This window comes from Toxorhynchites rutilus, chromosome 2 (genome assembly GCF_029784135.1).
Source record: "Toxorhynchites rutilus septentrionalis strain SRP chromosome 2, ASM2978413v1, whole genome shotgun sequence".
Lineage (NCBI taxonomy): Eukaryota > Metazoa > Arthropoda > Insecta > Diptera > Culicidae > Toxorhynchites > Toxorhynchites rutilus.
In genome coordinates this window covers 82,746,077-82,766,514 of record NC_073745.1, presented here as the reverse complement: position 1 = coordinate 82,766,514, position 20,438 = coordinate 82,746,077, and the positions used below count along the sequence as shown (strand labels likewise).

The 20,438-nt window shown below is 38.4% G+C and overlaps 3 protein-coding genes across 3 annotated transcripts in view; 2 read left to right on the top strand and 1 right to left on the bottom strand.

Annotated features, from left to right (window-relative positions):
• LOC129767891 (lipoprotein lipase-like) overlaps positions 1-20,438 on the top strand; it is a 46,455-nt gene that overhangs the window by 24,430 nt on the left and 1,587 nt on the right. The window lies entirely within an intron of this gene.
• LOC129767890 (pancreatic triacylglycerol lipase-like) lies at positions 10,630-12,803 on the top strand. Its single transcript, XM_055769143.1, has 2 exons — positions 10,630-10,945; positions 11,006-12,803. Exons 1-2 carry the CDS (start codon positions 10,897-10,899, stop codon positions 11,977-11,979), a joined length of 1,023 nt encoding a protein of 340 aa, XP_055625118.1. The 5' UTR covers positions 10,630-10,896; the 3' UTR covers positions 11,980-12,803.
• LOC129767889 (pancreatic triacylglycerol lipase-like) lies at positions 17,223-18,391 on the bottom strand. Its single transcript, XM_055769142.1, has 2 exons — positions 18,335-18,391; positions 17,223-18,274 (listed from the first exon to the last, which is right to left on the bottom strand). The coding sequence occupies exons 1-2, from the start codon at positions 18,381-18,383 to the stop codon at positions 17,301-17,303; spliced, it is 1,023 nt and encodes a 340-aa protein (XP_055625117.1). The 5' UTR covers positions 18,384-18,391; the 3' UTR covers positions 17,223-17,300.

Genomic DNA, 20,438 nt, shown 5'->3' with positions numbered 1-20,438 from the left:
GGATGGGAGGTTCTTTTGCATCCGCCGTATAGTCCGGACCTTGCACCAAGTGACTACCACTTGTTTTTGTCCATGGCGAACGAGCTAGGTAGTCAGAAGTTAGCCACAAAAGAGGCCTGTGAAAATTGGCTATCCGAGTTTTTTGCCAATAAGGAAGCGAGCTTCTATAACAGGGGTATTACGAAGTTGGCATCTCGTTGTGAACAAGTTATCGAACAAAACGGCGCATATTTGAATTAAAACAGATGATTGTAACTAATTTTATGAACAAATGAAAATTCAAAAAAAAATACCACAGGACTTTTTTGACAGCCTAATATATATATATATATATATATATATATATATATATATATATATATATATATATATATATATATATATATATATATATATATATATATATATATATATATATATATATATATATATATATATATATATATATATATATATATATATATATATATATATATATATATATGGCGCTATCTTGTAGTGGCCATCTTTCAGCACTGATGTAAAAAAATACAATAAATAATTGAATTAATAATCAAAAATTATACCAAACGTGTTTCCATTTAGTCCCGCTACTTATGACGCACCCGTTAATAAGTTCTACAAGAATTAATAAATAATTTCTCTCAAAGAATTGCAAAGAAAACAAGTGTCCGGATTAAAAACAAAAGTGTCTGGATTTCAAAGCATGATTTAAAAAGTGTCCGGATTTAAAATCACGACACGATGAAGAAAATTTCAAATTTTGAACAAATATAACATGATTTTGTGGAATTCTGTGGTTCATAACTTATATGAAGGCCTTCTTTTTCTATAGGAACGCTAATTTTTCATGCTATGATATGTCAATATTTTTTAGTAGTTGAAGTTATATTCGTAAGCGCTTAAGCGTCCGGATTTCGAAGCATTACTATATACACTCACTTAAATTCTCGCGAGAAATTCATATTTTTCATCGAGTTATGATTGCCGAAAAATGGTTTCGTTTTCAGTGACTCCTTGATGCCGATAATGGTTTTTCACTTTCTCAGTACAGCTGAAAACGTTGCATGAAAATATGCGGAAATGTTGGGTTTAATCGTGAAGTGAACATGAGATGGATTAATATTTGTACAATTCAGATGCTTTCCAAATGTAGATCGTTTGGACGATATCCTAACAGACTAACGTTTGTAAAGCTAGCTATGATTTTTCGCTCCATATTTTCAGTACCAAATGAGAGACGAAAAAGCATTCTCGTTGAACTTCCAAGATAAAGATTTCCACATCCACATTTCTCTCTGAAAAAGAATTTTCTGTGAAAAGGAAGAGACGAAAATATCAATAATACACGGTTCATCGAAAACTAGATTGATTGACTGAATATTTATCGTGCATCCGAGCGAGGATTTCGATCTCTGTTTATAATAATAGACATTGGCAAAAAAGTGACAGTCAAAACCAATGATAAAATGTTTGCGTTAGCAAATTCCGTAAAAAACAAGCATCGTTCATTTTTCAGTTTTTGTAGTTGTTTCAACTATTTTTTTTGTCGTTTTAATGTTAAGTGCTAGAGAATGTATGAACCTACAATAAATGGATGAAATAAAATGATATTTTCTGCAGAAAACTTCATTAAAATTAGTGTTCGGAATATGAATCAAGTTTCTACGTCAAGTTTCTCAAATGTAGATTTATTCAACTTCAATGTTATAAATAATTGAATAATCAAAACCCTGAAATTTTTTTGGATTATAGCCTTCTTTTCAACATCATTCACAGAATTTTATCGTTACCGGTTTTACCGGTAATACTGGATAATTTTCTATTACCGAGTTACCGGTAATTTTACAATCAATAAGCGGTAATTACGGTAATTTTTATTTTTACACCATAAATAATATTTGCCCTTATGCCGCTTCAAAATATTGCTCGAGAATCAATTGGTCGGGGTTCTACCAAAACGAACCAAGCGTCATTTTTTAGATTTACTTACACCATTGGATACAGAAAATAATAATCTATCGACTGTAAAATGACCATGTCGTTCGGATAATTGACAACAGCTCCAAAACAAAAATTCTGTGTAGCAGACTGTAAAAAATTAAATATATCATTCAACCAAAGCGAATCATGAACCTACAATATGGCATCGAACGATAGTGATCATTTTCTCCAAGGAGGCAGATCCGAATCTTCAACAGATTTTTGTGTTTCGGACAGCTCCTGAAATCAAATTTTGTCAGGATCTGATAAGTAAAGACGCGTTTACATTATGCCGAACGATGCCGATCGGCCTGTACCAGGCGGCATATTCGGTTCGTTATGTAATGTGGACGCCCCATCGGGTGCACGAAACCGTCACGAACACACGAAGCACAATGTCGTCAACGCTAATTTACTTCGTTTCGTTTTGGTTCGACTCTCTCGAACCGGACCCACTTGTTTCGGGTTGGGTTCGGTTTGATTCGAGTCGGTTTTTGGCACGTCGGCAAGCCCGGGCGGTACGTCCACATTTAGTGGGCTTTACCGGACGGCCAAGGCCGATTGGCGTAATGTGGACGCGTCTTAAGACAGCCTACGGGTTGTAATGAAGTGTAAAGACGCGTCCACATTACGCCAATTGGCCTTGGCCGTCCGGTAAAGCCGACTAAATGTGGACGTACCGCCCGGGCTTGCCGACGTGCCGAAAACCGACTCGAATCAAACCGAACCCAACCCGAAATAAGTGGGTCCGGTTCGAGAAAGTCGAACCAAAACAAAACGAAGTAAATTAACGGTGACGACATTATACTTCGTGTGTTCGTGACGGCTTCGTGCATCCTATGGGGCGTCCACATTACATAACGAACCGAATATGCCGCCTGGTACAGACCGATCGGCATCATTCGGCATAATGTGGACGCGCCTTAAAAACGCTGATCTGTCTTTTTCAAAATTCCGTTCAACCTCAACGAACCAAGTGTAATGCATTCTTAAACCAATTAATTATCATTTATTAAAATATGATTTTGTCATAAACAGCAAAAGTGAGTCAATATATATACCATTAATTAAATTAGTCAAGAGCCGTTACAAAATACTAATGTGTTATGTAATGATATTATGTTAATAGCTAGCATGGACTTGGTTCGCTCTGGCTGCAAAGAAAACGAAGTTTTGCGTGTCTAGCAGAAACATAATTTTGTTTTTTTTCATATTTCTAAAACATGAAAGGGAGTATTATGTTTGACATCCTGTTTATAACACGTGAGCGATAAAATGATAGATTTGATCCGACACAGTCAATTGGTGGGAGCCCAAACTTCAAATTGAAATTTTAAAAATAATGTTTTTGGCGATTGGTTCATTTTGGCAGAGCCCCGACCAATTAAGGTCGAAAAAACACAACTGGTAGCGTTGCGCCGATTCTACAACCTCCGAACTTCAGCTCAGAAATCGCTGCTAGATCTGAAAACGAAACACAAGATAAGCTTCAGCGATGAAGAACTGACAGCGATAAAGGAATTGGTTGATGGCTTCGAACCAGTTCAGGACGCCGTTGAACTGCTATTGCGGAAGAAATGCACCCTTTTTGAAGCTGACGTCAGATTGCACTTTATGCTAGAACAGCTATCGGAGTAACCAAAAATTTCGAAGCAGCTGCTTGAAGACCTGATTGTAAGGATCGCAGGAGGACGTTTCGTTTATGCAGATTTGTTCCCGTATATAAATGATCATTCTGCTCGTGGTCGTGACACAATTAGGTTTTCTATCGAACATTGCGGACTGCATTGATCAAGCAGGCATTTGAAATTGTTCTTGACTTGATCAACTTTGACGATGATGATATTGATTCAGTAGCTGGACAAGAGAATGAAAACAATCCACTGGACGATGGGAAACCTGCAGAACAGTTGTGCATCAAGGAGCATCAAACTTGAACGACGATTGCAACAATCAAAGGTATCAACGTCCAGCCCAAGCACAACGTCTATAATAGGATTGATGAAAACCCTCGGACAAGAGTTTTCGTACAGAGGGCACCAGAAGCAAATTACATGACAATGGTATTCGATACTCTTCTACCCAACATAATTGGACTCTAAACGGGCGTTTTCCTCTTCTGGAAAGTTTGTTAATGAGATTCGATCTTCGACAAAGTTAACGTTCTCTGTGTCCTTAAATATTACTTTAACCAGCAAAAACTTGCAAAATGTTTTTTGTAAACTAATCATTATAAACAAAAGCCGTTTCTACAGGAAAATGGTTTGTTTTAAAGTATGTTTTTTACAGGTACTTTACCGGTTTTACAGGTAATGAAATTTTCATTATCCGAATAACCGGTTATTGAAATTTTTGAACGGTAAAGCAATCCCTAGTCAAAACCAATGATAAAATGTTTGCATTAACGAATTCTGTAAAAAACAAGCATCGTTCATTTTTCAGTTTCATGTAAAGTGCTAGAAATGGCAAGAATCTACAATAAGTGGATGAAATAAAATGATATTTTATGCAGAAATCTTCATTAAAATTAGTGTTCGGAATATGAATCAAGTTTCTACGCATGATTCGAATTGCGAACCCTTCATTTTTAAATATGAATTTACTGAAGTTTAATGTTATAAATAATTTAATATTTAAAACCCTGACATTCTTTGGGTTATAGACTTCATTTAAACATCATTTACAGGTATCTATACCGATATAGCACCCTTGGTCTCGAAACCATGTAAACTATAAGAAACAAATACAATCAATAATTACAAAAGTAAAATCCAATTCTTTTGCGAGCATAACATTTTTCCAGAGAAGACTAGCTAATTGACTTTAATTTGATATATCGATCAAAAAATTGCATTTTTGCGGTTCAAAAGTGTTCGGAATATGAACGAAAATGGTGTTCGGAATTTGAGACAAAAGTGATTAAACATAGTTTTAGTTTTTCACCTTGAATATGTATTTGTAAATCAATGTTATTGTAGTCAAATAAAAAAGAAGGCTCTATTGTATCCAAAAATCAAATTAATTTCGCGAAAAAGCACCATTTTGAGTAATGACACACTGTTTAATGGCCATCAAAACTTAAGTGTCCGGAATATGAGAAAAAACGGTACAATGGAAAAAAAACGAAGTAAATGTATCGAAAAATTAGAACGTGTTTTTCTCGAAACCCTGTTTTGCAAACTGGTGGAAGTTTTACCTTCGGATCGGTCTATCCGATTTTGATGATTTTTTTTCCCAGATTCTCCACTAAATTTCCTATGTCGTTTCGTACGTAGGGTTTTTTTTTGAAAAATTAAATTTGGTAAATGTTTTTGTCTCGGTTTTTGAAGCAAAAACGCATTTTTTTTCACAACAAAAGTCGCCATTTCGTCAAAAATCAACATTTATTTCGAAAAAAAATCGTACGTACGATGACAGGAAATATATCCAAGATACGTAAAAAAAGTTTGATTAAAATCGGTCCACTAGGAAAACTTGTAAAACCCCCAGCAGTTTACAAGGTTTTGGCTGCAAGGGTTCAACAAACCCGTTGCGACTATTCAGGGAACAGTCCATTTGACACCAATTTCTTTTGTTTGTTAGGTAATATATACCTAATAAAACTTTTTTACACGTTGAAGAAAATCCCATACTTTTTATGGTGTTCATAGTGTACTACCCCCATAAATTCGTTGAAAATGCAACAAGTTGTAAGCGTTCTATTTAAGATCTACTTTGTATGATCATGCAATTTTTTCAATAAAATAAATGGTGTATTTGATGAAAAACTCTTTTTTTTTTTGAAACTCTATATAAGAAATTGTTTGCTACACTAGAAAATTGTTTTATTTTTGCATAACCAAAGGCGCACTAAAGCGAACTTACAAGGCAGCGGAAAACAGTGTTTTCTGGGTTAACGGGCAGTGGCAACTTTATTGCCATCAATTTTTTAAACTGTTTCAATATTTTATTTCTTGTCAAAGGTAAATATGGGTTCTTCCTCATGTAAGGATTATGTTTTTTCTGAAGTTTGTGTCGATTCCTTGCCTAGTTTCCACGACCTTATAAAAGGTTAAGAAAAAAGACATCTTCTGAGGCTGATAACATCGAATAAAATATGTCCAAGGTCGACCAGTGGTTGACTGAGAATGTGAAAAACTGCGGTGAAGATTCGGGATTAGTAATGAACAAGACAAACTTAGTAATGAGCCTGAACTCGCCGGGAAGACCCGATGTCTCTGACTCTAGATGTCGTCCACAATCAGCAACGCCAATCAATTCTTCGTAATAGCCAGCTTGTTCAACGTTCTTGTAGTGGTTTACCTCAACAATCCGTTCAACAAACAATCCAGTCGTTCGTCCCTCCGTCGAATTCAGATGCTCATCATTTTCTCCCGAGTTTCCTATTCTTCGAATGTTGTACAGCGGCAAACCTCTCTGGCAATCAATCAATCAGCGTACAATCGGTGTGCAATCGGCGTGCAATCGGTGTGCAATCGGCGTGCACTCAGCGATGCAATCGCAATCGCAATCGCACATAGCATGCGAGAAGTGTAGCTTTAAGTTTTGTCCTTCATTCTGTTAGTAACCATTAGATGTGCAACATCGAAAATATAAGTGCATCAAAATTTAAAACAGCCTTTCATTGTAGAAGTGCCCTAGTCAGGGCTCTGCATAGTCATAGTCAACTGAGGATAGTCAGCTGACTAACTGACTGACTATATCCATAGTCAGTTAGTAATGACTTTTGGCATCTTCACACGGTTTCTCCGCCAAAACGACTGAACAATCAGGCTAGGCGCAAATTGAGAAGCGTATAGCGCTCGTAAGCTAACACGAGACGACAAACACGACTCATACGTACCACAAACGAAGCGTGGCGGTGCGCATATTGAGTCGCAGTTTGGTGTAAATGCCGTGCCACTCGCATATAATGTCAGATTTACACATAGTTTCGCGATATATTTATTTACTAATACAACCACCCGACCGGCTATCTCCCTCTACCGACTCGACTCGATCATTTCATTCTTCCCAGTCAAATTATCCTCATTGAATTTTGAAGTGACTTCCCCCAAAACGAATTCGTTCCTCTCTTTCTCTCTCCCATGTACATGTGCATGCATCATTGTTTGAGTTCAACGTGGTTTGACATACGCTACAGGTGAGCTAGATTCTTTTGTATCGTACACGAAAATTACTCACACGTATAAAATAACGTGCAGTGTGTGTGTGCGGAGTTTTGGCCGCCTAATACTAACTAATACTAACGCGAGGACCTTTATAGCATACTTGATAAATGTCTAAGTTCGTTGGTTTGAGTTCACGATGGGTAAACAATAACCGTCCATTGATGGAGTAACTTCTTTTTTTGCATCAGAAATCATGTTTTCGTTCCTCTTTATATGGACGTAAAAATAAGATTACGTACGCGGGTATGAATTAGTGTTAGGGGGAAATGGAAGTGTGGATTGAAGTCAGTTGAATGAAGAGGCAGATTTGTATTCATTAGTCGAGTCAGTTTAAATAACCACTGACTGGACTAGTTCACCAGTCATCCTCGCTAGTCAACGCTAGTCAATTCATTTTCTAGTCAAGTCACTTTTTGTTGATGGCGACTGCCGAAGCAGTTCTAGTCGAAGCGAAGCTGCTGAGAGTAGAGTCAGTCCTCATTTTTCACCTTCGAAGATTTCGAACCCTGGTCCCAGTGAAGCAGCAGCAGTGGAATCCAATCTGGTCAACAGGGCGTCGAACGTATTTTCCATCCTCCGTTATGTTGTGAGTCACCGATCGACAAACAAGCAACGAACGTGTGTGATCCTGTCGTCCTTTTGCCAGTCTCGTGTTGTGTTTTCGTGCGGCTAATTGTGTGTTTAGCGGTTGGAAATTCTCTGTGTGCCACTGAGAGTGAAAATTGGACAAACTCTGTGGTGCTTCACGGCGAATGCACGCCGTGGTCCTTCGGAAAAGTCAGAACAAGCTTCGATCGTCAGCGAAGTGTAGAGACAAAACAACATGGACTGCCTCATCGGGCGGCGTGTACTGCCGGTGGAATGTATGTGGTAGTGCTATTACACGCTTTTGATCACCTTTTGCTTGTGTGTCGAAGGAGGTACTTTTGATTTGCCGTCTGTTCTCCCTACTTCCCCTCATGACCAACCTGTACAAATTATAGTTAACCCTTTCTAAGGCCGTGGCAACTATATTGTCACCCAGGAAAAATATTTTTTCGCTGTACTTGGAATATTATTTCAATATTTTACTTAACCAAAAACTTATAAAAGTCTCGTAATACTCTAATTTTTTTGGCTGCTAAAAATATATGATATTAATAGCGCCTGCAGAAAATTCTGTTTAAAATCGTTGAAAATGCAACATGTTTTTTTTTCCAAAATATATATTTTTATAAAGGCTCATATGGCGTTAGCCTCACGGGGCCGGGAGTTCAATACAATTTTTCTTATTATCTATGTTAGTAATATGTAACCGATTACTCGCGGTTGGCTCGAGGTTAGTATTACAAGTGTTTTCGTAATTGGTATGTTGTTGTCTCCAATGCTCTGTACGTGTGCCCGACACGGGATACTTCCTATTGGGATGCAGCTGACCATTAATCAGCAACGCCACCCTAGTCTGTACCTCATATCTAGCGTGGTGCGTCTTTCTCGACTCGAGGAATCCAGGATAGAATGGTCACTAGCCGGCGCAATCATCAGTTCGTGTAGAGTTGTCATGAGCGGTACAACCTTTGGCTCTTGTTGAATGATCAGTGGACTGCACAACCTTCGGCCCGTGCATCTGTAAAGAGTGTGTGTATGTATTGCCGCGACTAAGTAAAAGTTTATCGATCGGATAGGAGGGATATGAAACGGGGACACAACGAAGGAAACATCATTAAACGTTGACATCGGCGTTTCAGAGGAACAGGTATAGATGAAGCAGAAGATCAGGATCACGGCTACCTAAGATATCCCGGACGGGGATATCCGATTGTCTGCCTTGTGCTCTTAGAAGATGCAACATGTTGATGAGTTTCTCTTCATAAACGTACTATTTAGGATCTACTGTGTAGGATCATACAGTTTATTCAATAAAATGAATGGTGTATTTGATGAAAAATTCAAATGTTTAATTTTTTCTTTGATACTCTATATAAAAAAAACAATTTTTTTTCGTTGCGTTAGGAATATTGTTTTGATTTTTGCAAAGACGCAAAAAGTGAATTTACAAGGCAGCGGCAAACAGAGTAAAATGCCGGGGTAAAATGCTGAAAAAATTGGTGGCAATATAGGAGCAAATATGTGTTATTCCTCATGTGAGGAACATGTTCTCTGAAGTTAAGTCGATTCATTGCCTGGTTTCTACGGCCTTATGAAACGTCAAAAAGGTAAAATTATACATTTCCATGCCGAGGATGCAAAAAAAAAGAATTTTATGTGCTCAGTGGCCGTTGAAATTAAGGAGGTCAGGTCAGGACCAACTTCCTCTATGATTTACGTCGTCGGTCGGTCAAGTTTAATGAATGGCTGGAATCACGAACTAATTATAGTAATTTGCAGACGGTTCAAAGTGTTGTTTGCCATAATTGGGTTCTATAAATAGGCTGACCGAACGTACCGTTTTTAACGTGGCAGTACCGTATTTTCGACCATTTTTTATTGTCCCGTCTTTTTATTGAGTACAATGATTTAATTTTTTTTATACGATGAACATTATGTGAACAACGGATTCAATGTTGGATCCCCAATAGCTACGAAAATTGTGAAACAAAACTTCAATCTGGAATGTGACAAATTTTATAATAAAATTTTCAAAAACCCTAATCTGCTTCGCAAAGTCTCTGCATCATCTGAATATTAACGAAATAAAATCATCTGAACTATTACGAATAATAACGAATCTGAATATTAACATCATCTGAATATTAACGAATAAATAAATTCGTTGTAGAGAACAAAACAGGTAAATATGAGTATGTTTCTAAACCTACGTTGTGCAACGTGTCTCGACAATATTCTGTTCTACGAATGGATACAAACCAGGCAGTTGTAAACACACTTATATTGGCATTTGGCTTATCTTCTCCCAGGATTATTTCTACGATTAAAAATAACACAACGACGCAACTTACTGATATCGAATGAATTAAGATTAGCAGGGGGTACGAGCGAGTACGACGAAAACAAAGTATTCCGACAGTTTTTTTCACCCCCAGACTTCAATTGGAATGGAATGCAATTTTCGAAAACAATGATTTGCGATAAGATTGCATTAGATTGGAACGGTTTAGAGGCATCAACGACGATAGGGTACTGACGCACATTCCCCAATGTTGTGTGAGCATGGAAACACCCACATTTTTCGGTTCCAACTGCATTACGTCAGATAAATTTTTGCCACCTTATTTTACTGTTTTATCCAACACTGTCGTATCTGACGATCCGGATGTGAAATAGGTTCACACTAAAATGAATGATGAAGTGATAAAAAAAAATATTGCATCCGGGAATTTAGATGTTACTTATTCAGTATACTTTCACAAAAATGAACTTCGTTATATTTTGGATTTGTGATAGGGATGGATGTCCCTTCACATCACCATTCATAGGGAGAATTTGAAATAATTGTAATCCATTTTTTGTGAATATGCTGACATGATATGCAAATGTTACGCCCAGAATTACAAATTTCTTCGAACTGCATGTCGAACAATGAGATCGTTTGTCGCCGTTTCTGAATCCTTATCGTCATTGATAAAACCTTCATAAAAAAGACTCCGTTCAACATTCAGACGTCTTACAGAAGCTCTTTTGCAAATCCCAGAGTAAAAATAATTTATTTTAGATTTTTACGATAAGATTAGCGATGGTAAACCATTGTATAAAATGGTGGACAACGCTCATGATATGAAAACTCGAGTATTTCCTCTTCAATATGGAACTCATAGTAATGTTGAGTGCATTGGTTGCATTTGCTACGATAAGTAAGTATTAGAAAAAGATTCAAATTTTGAATAGTTCAAAAAAATTTAAACCTACCTCAGGTAGCTGTCATCCGACCAATGGAAAACCTTGGACTTTGATTCCGGACGGAGCCGGTTTCATGCGCATGGTAAATATCAATCCCCTTGATGTGCCTGCTGGAGAGAATGAAGCTGATACCCTCTTCAATCCGGAGCTAGACGTTGTGTTCCGATTGCACACCAGACGCAACCCTGTTCATAATCAGCTCCTGAAGTGGAATGATATGGATACGATCAAAAAATCAAATTTTGATCCTGCCAATCCAACACGATTTGTGATTCATGGTTGGATAGAAGGTGAGGGAGCCACCTTGCACTGGGTTATCAAAGATCACTATTTGCGTGTCGGGAATGTCAACGTGATCAATGTCGATTGGGGGGCAGGATCACAAACTATAAACTACATTGCCGCTCGTAATCGGGTTGCCGCTGTGGGAATGATTGTGTCCCGGCTGATCGATGTGATTCGATACGCTACGGGGCAACCCCGCAGCATGATCAATGTCATTGGATTTAGTCTGGGTGCTCACGCCGCAGGGAACGCTGGGAAGAAGCAGGATGGACTGATCAATTCAGTTATCGGACTAGATCCGGCCGGACCGTTGTTCTCGATAGGTCAGGCAGATATACTGACGAGCAGTGATGCTGTTTATACCGAAGCGATCTACACCAACGCAGGACAGCTGGCGTTCGACTACCCATTGGCGCAGGCAAATTTCTACCCAAATGGAGGACGCTCGCAGCCTGGCTGTTTTTTGGATCTTGCCGGTATATGTGCCCATAATAGAGTAAATGAACTCTTCGCTGAGTCGGTTTCCACTACGAGTCACTTTGTCGCAATGCGTTGTGCAAACTATGAAGAAATTTTGAGTGCCCGGTGTACTTCTAGTGGACCATACGCTAACATGGGCGGTGAGCCATCTAACCATGGTCGGGGGGTAAGCGGTGTATATCTGCTGATGACAAACTCGCGATCTCCATTCGCGAGAGGATAGTTTCTTGAGCGAATTTATTGTTTTATCGAGAAAGTATATTGAGTCATTCTTCCATCTTCTGAAAATTTCAAAAAGGAAATGCATTTCGAAGGAATCAGCATTCCCCAGAAAAACTTTACATTTAATTAATTATATGGTACATTTAGCTTGTGATAAAGAATGATCTTATTTAGAACATGTATTGTTGTTTTGTCATTGTTCGTATAGACAGACTTGTTTATTGCAAATAATTGGAGAGTTTCTCCATTTATTTTAATTCAGTTATTATTTAAAGTAGGCCCCTTTTAAAATATTCTTCGAATACCAACAAATGATCTCATCAAGAAGACGTTTTTGACGTAGGAATACGTCTTTCGGGAACATATTGGGGTACAAATTGAAAATCGTAAATCGAGTACATCTCGAAAATTGTCCAATTTCAAACGCTTATTGCTCAGTCATCGGTTCCGGCACTCCATAACAATTTTTCATATTGAAAAAAATAATATATGTCATGAAACTAACTATCGAACAATTGAAAAATCTTAACCCCTATCCTAACGGAAATACCCAATTCTGATTGGTCGAAATTGACGAAACATGTGGCGGATCCCTAACAGAGACATCAAAACCAAGCTGCCTGGGGGAAATCGGCATTACAAATATATGCAAGTCGGGGACATTTTTATATTGCAAGTAGGGTGAGTGATAGGATTGTGAAACATTTAGCACAAATGTAAAAGTAAAATTGTATATGGTAGCAGTTGCGTTAAATATGATTTGATATATGAAACGATTTATTTCAATTTTCATAAATAAAAACCAAAGTGTGTTCCCGCTTGAGAACGGGTCGTTTGGTTTAAGCTGTCTGTTTTGTTGTGTTCATTTTCACCCAAGGAAAGTTTAGACCTAAGGAAAGTTTAGATTTAAAATATGTTTTCTCTATATTAAAGCAATATGTTTTTACTGATGAGAAAAATTGATAATTGTGTTCGGTATTAGTAATTATCTTATATTACATTGGTGAGGTTTTTTTCCTTTTTTCCTTCCATACATATCACAGGAGGCATCTCGTCTAGGATCTCAGAGGGCGGTTTTCATCATATCTCGTTCCACTTCAGGATCTTCTATCTGATACGCCAACCACCGACTGTTTACCATCCTTCTGTCATCATTACTCGGTAAACACTGGTGGAGTGAACAAACAATACCCGACAACCAAACAAAGCAGTCCTTTTCAGGGCCACCAAACCATTATCAAAGAGTTTAACGATGTAAAGTGCGATTCACATACAACATCCACGTCACGTTCACGTCCCGTCACGTTCCGTTACGTCAGTTATTCTACCATGCAATTCATATGAAAACATTCACATACTCCGGCAACGTAACGACCCGTCAGCATACGTTCAACGAAAACGACCGGTAGGATTTGTAGAAAAGAATAATTGACGGAGACGGACGGCTCGTTGGGTTTTTGTCTGGGCTTTGTGTCTCTGCTTTTGTTTTGATTTTGACTGCATTTTTTATGCCAACATATCTCCCAGTTTCAAATTTCTCAGTCAAAATTTATTCACGATTAGCTGAGAAAAACAGTCTATATATTATTATTGTTAAAAAAAGGTCGGGACTACAGGTTTTAGGCATTTAAATAATATAGTTCAATGATTTTCACTGATTTTTTCTAAATTCAGAACTGATTCTAGGCATGCTGATTTGAAAGAGGACATTGCAATTCAAAATTGTTGTAGATGGCGACACCATGAATAACATTGAATAAATCATTCGTTTGACATTTGACGTGACGGTGCTGGTGCAAGCATTGACTGCATGTGCAACCCGAACTCCCGGCATGATGGTTTGGGACGCTAACCACTGGTGCTGGTCTGTATAAATTTCCCCTAAAAGAGCATACATCACTGCATATACCATGTACGATTGTGAAAGCTAAATAAGATCTGTTTATCTCTTGTGAATTTTTAATATGCAATGACTGAACAATGTGTTTTTATATAACAAATATATTTTGTAATTCTCCTTCGTGTATATCACACGAGAATATACTCAAGTCTTACGAACCAGCCTACGGGTGAAAATCTCTCGAATAAAGGCAATGAACCTACAAGACATTCCACCAACTTTCGTACACATCTTGGTACTCCTTCTCTATCCATATCGTAGTTTAAAATAAAAATTGCATTACTAACGTAGACGTTGCCGCCTCGTTCATCCTGTTGTATCCGATGTATCGTAGCTATTTAGAATAGTGACTATTCTCTTATGTTTCCACGCTAATTATACTGAGTACCGTTATCCATTATTCATAGAAGCACCTTATTAACTCGTGAACAGGTTCACCAGACATTAAGATTCGTTAAGAAAAAGTCTAAATTGATACATGGCTGAATACACTATAAGATTAGTATGATTTCTTGCTGTGGTGGCTGAGCGGACAAACGACCAAAACGATAAAAAAGTTATGAAAATTTAATATATCAAGTGTTTCTCAATTTCAAACTCACTCCGCTAGTATCTTTCTGTGTTCCATAGGTCGTGTAGAACCGCACATAATTAAACTTCCATTTTTTCACGGCACGGTCGTTCCGATCCGCACTTTTATCATTATCATTTTTTCACATGATCGTCCCGAGCCGCACTTGTTTGTGCAGTCGTCCCGATCCGCATTTTTTATCAATTCGACCTCTTTACTGAACGGTCGTCCTGATCCGCGCTTCTATAGCAAAATCATCGTTATCATTTTTTTGTGTGGTCGTTCCGATCCACGTTTTCGTCATTGTCCCGAGCCGTCCCGATCCATAGTTCACGTCAATTCAATTTATATAGCTTGTTTTGAAGAGTAGACCATAAGCAATCGAAATAGCCTAGTTTTGTAATTTTTCGTTGTCTAAAAGAACATTTAACTCATTTTCCGTACTGGTCAAAAATCTATCTTATCGACACTCTTTAACCCTTTCATTACGGCAGTGTGCTCCGCCGAAGTGTTACCCCTGTACGGAGCACTGCGCCGAAAAGTATGCACACGCGCTGGGGTGATCAAAGAGCAGTATCAATTTCATGTCGTCTAAAGACGACGCTCGTACACACAGCTCGTCGCGCGGATGTCGTCTATAGACGACGCTCGTAACGAAAGGGTTAAAAAAATTAATGCCGTCAAAACGCTGGAATAAATGGAGCAAAAAAATGGTCACCACACTTTAAAATTGTCAGTGTTATGACACCTTTCATTTGACACTACTAAAAGTTCGGTAGATGGCGCCATTTCCGATATCCAAGAGGAGGTAGGTTCAAGACTACCGATCGGATTAGGGCTACTTTCCCCTATTCTTGGAATTTGAGAGCGTATTTTTGGAATTCTTAAGAAAGCTCCTGTTCCTCTCAGCCAATCACGGTTTGAAATCCCAACAGATGTGAGCAATAATTTCCTAACTTCATTCGAAGAACCTTTGATTCCGGTCTGGGCTGATATCTGATTTTCTACGTTGATATTTTCATTATTTAATGAAATCTAAAACCTTATGAAAATTTTTCATACGATTATGTTAGCGTTACGTAACATGAGGGGGAGAGGGATTAGCCTTGCGTTACATTTGATCATTGTTCGGGGTATTCTATGATAAGGTGGGTGGGTTGCTTATCAATGCTCGAAAGCATTGTGTTGAACTGAGACGAGACATGACGATAAAGTAGTCGATTAGGGACCAGTTTTCTGTCCAACTCGGATCACGCGAAACTCGACTCCTGATTGGTTGATGAGTTGATGAGGTAATTAAATGACGGAGATAAATAAAAAATGGTTTTTTTTTCTATTACGTCCTGTGTTTAGTTCCCGAAGAGAGGGAAACATTACATCGCAAGTTCCACTCCTGCACCTTTTTGTGATTTTCCTACCATCTAGCACAGCATACTAGCAGCGGCCTAGCAGTGAAAAGTATTCTATTATATATTTATTCTCCAACCGTAAAGCAGTTAACAATCAAATTAGAAACAAAGAACAAATAACAACCTGACAGCAGAAAAACTGTTCAAAACCATGTTGGAACCTGAATAAACGCTAGGTTATAATTTGGGAAATGTATAATTTTATGTAACAGTTTTAGTTTTAGGCAAATGTACATCCTCAGTGAAGCATTAGGAGAAGAGAGAAAAAGAAAGAGTCGAGAGTTGTACGTTGAAGGAAACAGTTATGTTGCGTAAAATTATAAATCGAAAGAAAGCCTAAGACCGCTGGGGCGCTTCAAATAATTCATTACTGTTAGTATTTGAACAATATCAGGACTGAAATATAGTCTCTTGATGAATAAAATAAACCATAAATTTAATTCATTTCATGCGACATATCATACTCCTGCTATCAAATCTACTTTTTCCAGTTTTTAACTCTCTACACATTTCAAATTGAATGATATAAATCTTCGTATTATGCCATCTCAAAATTTTCGGCAATGAAATATGTTTGTCGACAAAACCCTCAAATCCTGGCCTATCCAATCAATCTAGTGTTAGATTCAGTCATTATAGAATTGTGATTCTTAATTATGAAAAGAAAAAAAAATTATTTTAAGGTTAAATTTGACTGTGTAAACGTTAGATTATAAGTAATTAAGTCTGATTAATAAACGTTATTAAAGTTTGCTGAAGCTCAGAAAATGCTCAGAAAACTCAGAAAATGCTCAGAAAGCTCAGAAAATACTTACATGATACGAAAAACAAATGTTTGTAAGAACCTAGTTGTCATGTTTCGTCGCAGGTTTTGAAATTTTGAGTCCACTTGGGGTAAGCCGACGCTCTCAGTCAGGGTAAAACCGACACCTGGTTTGTGCTTCACCGAAGGGAAAATGCGTTGTTATTTTTTGTAGATGCCTCGTGTTCATGTTTGGAACACAAAACGGCAGAGCTGAACTGATATTCAGCTGTACAACCAGAACCACAGTTGAGTTAAGCAGGGCATGTAGAAAAAAGATGCTGCCAGATCTCATGGTATTACTCGATCAACGCTCATCGGCCTTATCACCATGGACCATGTTGGGATCAAAACCCATGTTTTGATCAAAACGCTCTTGTTTTCTTCGGACTCAGATCAGGACCTTGTCAGTTACCTTCTCGATCTTGAGAACAGTTATTGTGACATCCTTATTACCGATATCTGTCTTCTGACTTTAGAATTTGAAAAAATAACAAATTGTTATAAAAGGATTGAGAATGATTGCACATCAATTAAAATTCAGAACATTTTTAATAGAAAATATCACGTGTAATTTTTATTTTACTATAACGTAAATGCAAATAATATCAGTCATATTTTTGTTAGTCTCTCTCCCCTTTCACCCCCTCGCAAACGGATATCTCGAGTTCGTACTCAAGGTGTACAATCCACTAACACCTCGCCCCCGATTCGAGGGCTCGCTTCCCATTCTTGCCGCCGGTCCGACGCCGGTACATCGGTCTCTCCGAATCTCGTCGTAAGTAGCACAAGGCACAGCGATGAAGTGCGTCTGCGTAGAGACTGATTCCGCGAAGAGCTCGTTGACCCGATTATGGGCGCAAATTCCGATTAAATCCAAGATGCAACCGGGCTGGGACCGTCCACCGTTGGGATAGAAGTTGGCCTGTGCCAATGGGCCATCGAATGCCAACCTTCCTGCATTGGTGTATATCGCTTCAGTGTAAAGTGCATCACTGCTCGTCAATATGTCGGCCTGTCCCGATGAAAAAAGTGGGCCAGCTGGATCCAAACCAATGACGGTATTTAATTGCCCGTTTTGGTGCTTGCCCGCATTGCCGGCAGCGTGCGCTCCCAGGCTGAATCCAATAATGTTTATCAGACTTTGAGCCTGTCCGGTGGAAGACCGAATTACATCGATTAACCGAGACACAATCATTCCCACGCCACCGACGCGATTGCGAGCTGCTTTGTAGTTGATGGTTTGCGATCCAGACCCCCAATCGACAGCAACCACGTTGAAGTCACCAACTCGTAGATAGTGATCCTTGATCATATAGTGCAGGGTAGCATCCTCACCTTCGAGCCATCCATGGATCAGGAATCGTGTCGGATGAGCGGGGTTGAAATTTGAGTTTGTGATAGACGTGGCATCGTACCATAGCAGATCTTGGGAATGAACCGGATTGCGCCTAGTGTACAGACGAAACACCACATCATTCGCTGGATTAAATCGTGGTTCACCCACATGCTCCTCAGTTGGTATATTCGTCGGATCGATATTCACCATACGCATGCGCCCTTCGCCGTCAGGAATGAGCGTCCATGGTTTCGATTCCACTGGCAGAGTGTAACCTAAGATCGACAAAAACAACGATTAGCGTTCAATTTTTGGATCAACATTTTGCCACTCACTAAGCGTAATTACACTTATGAAAAATGCAAACGTTGCGACCAGTTTCATTTTTGGCACTAAATTGAAACATGGGTGTGGTGAAATGGCTTTGGCCTTTTATAGGTAAGATAATCTTATCTTACAGCACTATGCGTTGGATTTATCGCCAAACACATATAACTCACGTGTAAGCTGTTTATAATCATGCCTTTGTTCTGCCACCGATATTGATAAACATACTTTATCCCGATCGTTTTGCGTCTATACCGGGTCGCATTCGTGGGCAGGACCTGATAAATCAACTGCTGGGGATATAAGTTTTAGATAAGTGCTGCTTGCCTATTTCGGGAACTGCCACTGTCATCTTTCAACGGAATGTGCAAAATTCACGATAGCGTTACTTCTAGTTGTTTTATCTCATTACGATTGAATACGAATGAAACACAAATTTCTCCATACCTCGAAAACCAATCAAGCAAATGATGCAAAATTCGGCATGTAAAGGTTTTAGGGGGCAAGAAACATTTCTATGGTGAGTAGACACTCCTCCTCCTTCTCTAAGGGGGGGCTGCCATACATACAAATGAAACAAAAATTTATGCATAACTCGAGAACTAATCAAGCAAACGAAACCAAAGTTGGCATGTAGAGGTTTTAGGGTGCAATAAATATTTCTATGATCATTAGACACTTCTTCTCCCTCTCTAAGGGGGGGCTACCATACGAATGAAACACAAATTTCTGCATACCTTGAAAGCCAATCAAGCAAATGAAGCAAAATTCGGCATGTGAAGGTCAAACTTGGTATATAGAGGTTCTAGGGATCAATGAACGATTCGATGGTGGTTCGACACTCCTCTCCCACTCTCTAAGGGGGGCTGCCATACAAATGAAACACAAATTTCTGCATAACTCGAAAACTAATCAAGCAAATCGAACCAAATTTGGCATGTGGAGGTTTCTATCGTGAATCAACACTCCTCCCCCCTCTCTAAGAGAGAGAGAGAGAGAGGGCTACCATAAAGATAAAGCATAAGTTTCTGTATAAATCAAGAACGAATCAAGCAAATGGAACCAATTTCGGTATATGGAGGTTGTAGGGGGCAATAGATGTTTCTATGGTGGTTTGACACTCCTCCCCCTCCCTAAGGGGAGGCTGCATTACTCGAGAATCAATCACGCAAACGGAACCAAACTTGGGATGTGAGGGTTTTTGGGTACGAGAAATGTTTCTATGATGGTATGACACCCCTCCATCCTCTGGAATGGTGGGGGGGGGTTCCAAAAAATTAAAACACATATTTCAATCAAACATATTTCAACCAAACAAACAATTGAAAATTTTCGGAAAACTCTGAAGAAAATGAGAAAATTTGCGAAAATTCAATTCCCATATGTTCTACAATTTCATAGTGAAAAGCGTTGTTAGTCCATTTGATGTTTGCGCTAACGAAATTGATGTTTGTTCGAAAGTGGAAATTGATTTTAATGTGACAAAACTCACTCCTATAGCTTCTTCTATCTATATAAATAAAAATGGATCGCCGAATGTGTTGATAAGAGCAAAACTCGAGGAAAGAATTGGCCGATTTGGGGCTGTCTTTATTCTATCATATTTTCTGTATCAAACATTGATTCCATGTAACGGAGAAACATGTTATTTGCAAGTGGTTGGAAAATCTTGAACGAGAATTGTGTCTGAAAAATCCCCTAATAATAATATTATAATGACGAGTTTTGGTAGAAGTACTAGGAATTTTATAGTATAAGGTAATTTTAAAGTGTAGATTAGAAGATCAACCAATGAACACTTCTGCGATTGACCCATGAACGGGCACTTAGTAAGAAAACGTGAATGTGATAACGAAAAATAAATTTTGGGCGGGACAAAGTTTACCGAGTCAGCTAGTCTCTATATATATAAAAATGTTCTGTTCATTTGTGTACGCGTCAAAAACTCGAAAAGTACGGAACCGATTGAGCTCAAAGTTGGACACAATATACAATTCACTTCAAGGAGTGTTGCTACGGCATTAAAAAATTGGAAATTTGGAAGAAAAATGATTTCATATATGACCAGCGTTTCGTGCTGAAATTGAGCTTCTAATGAAAATCGACTATTCA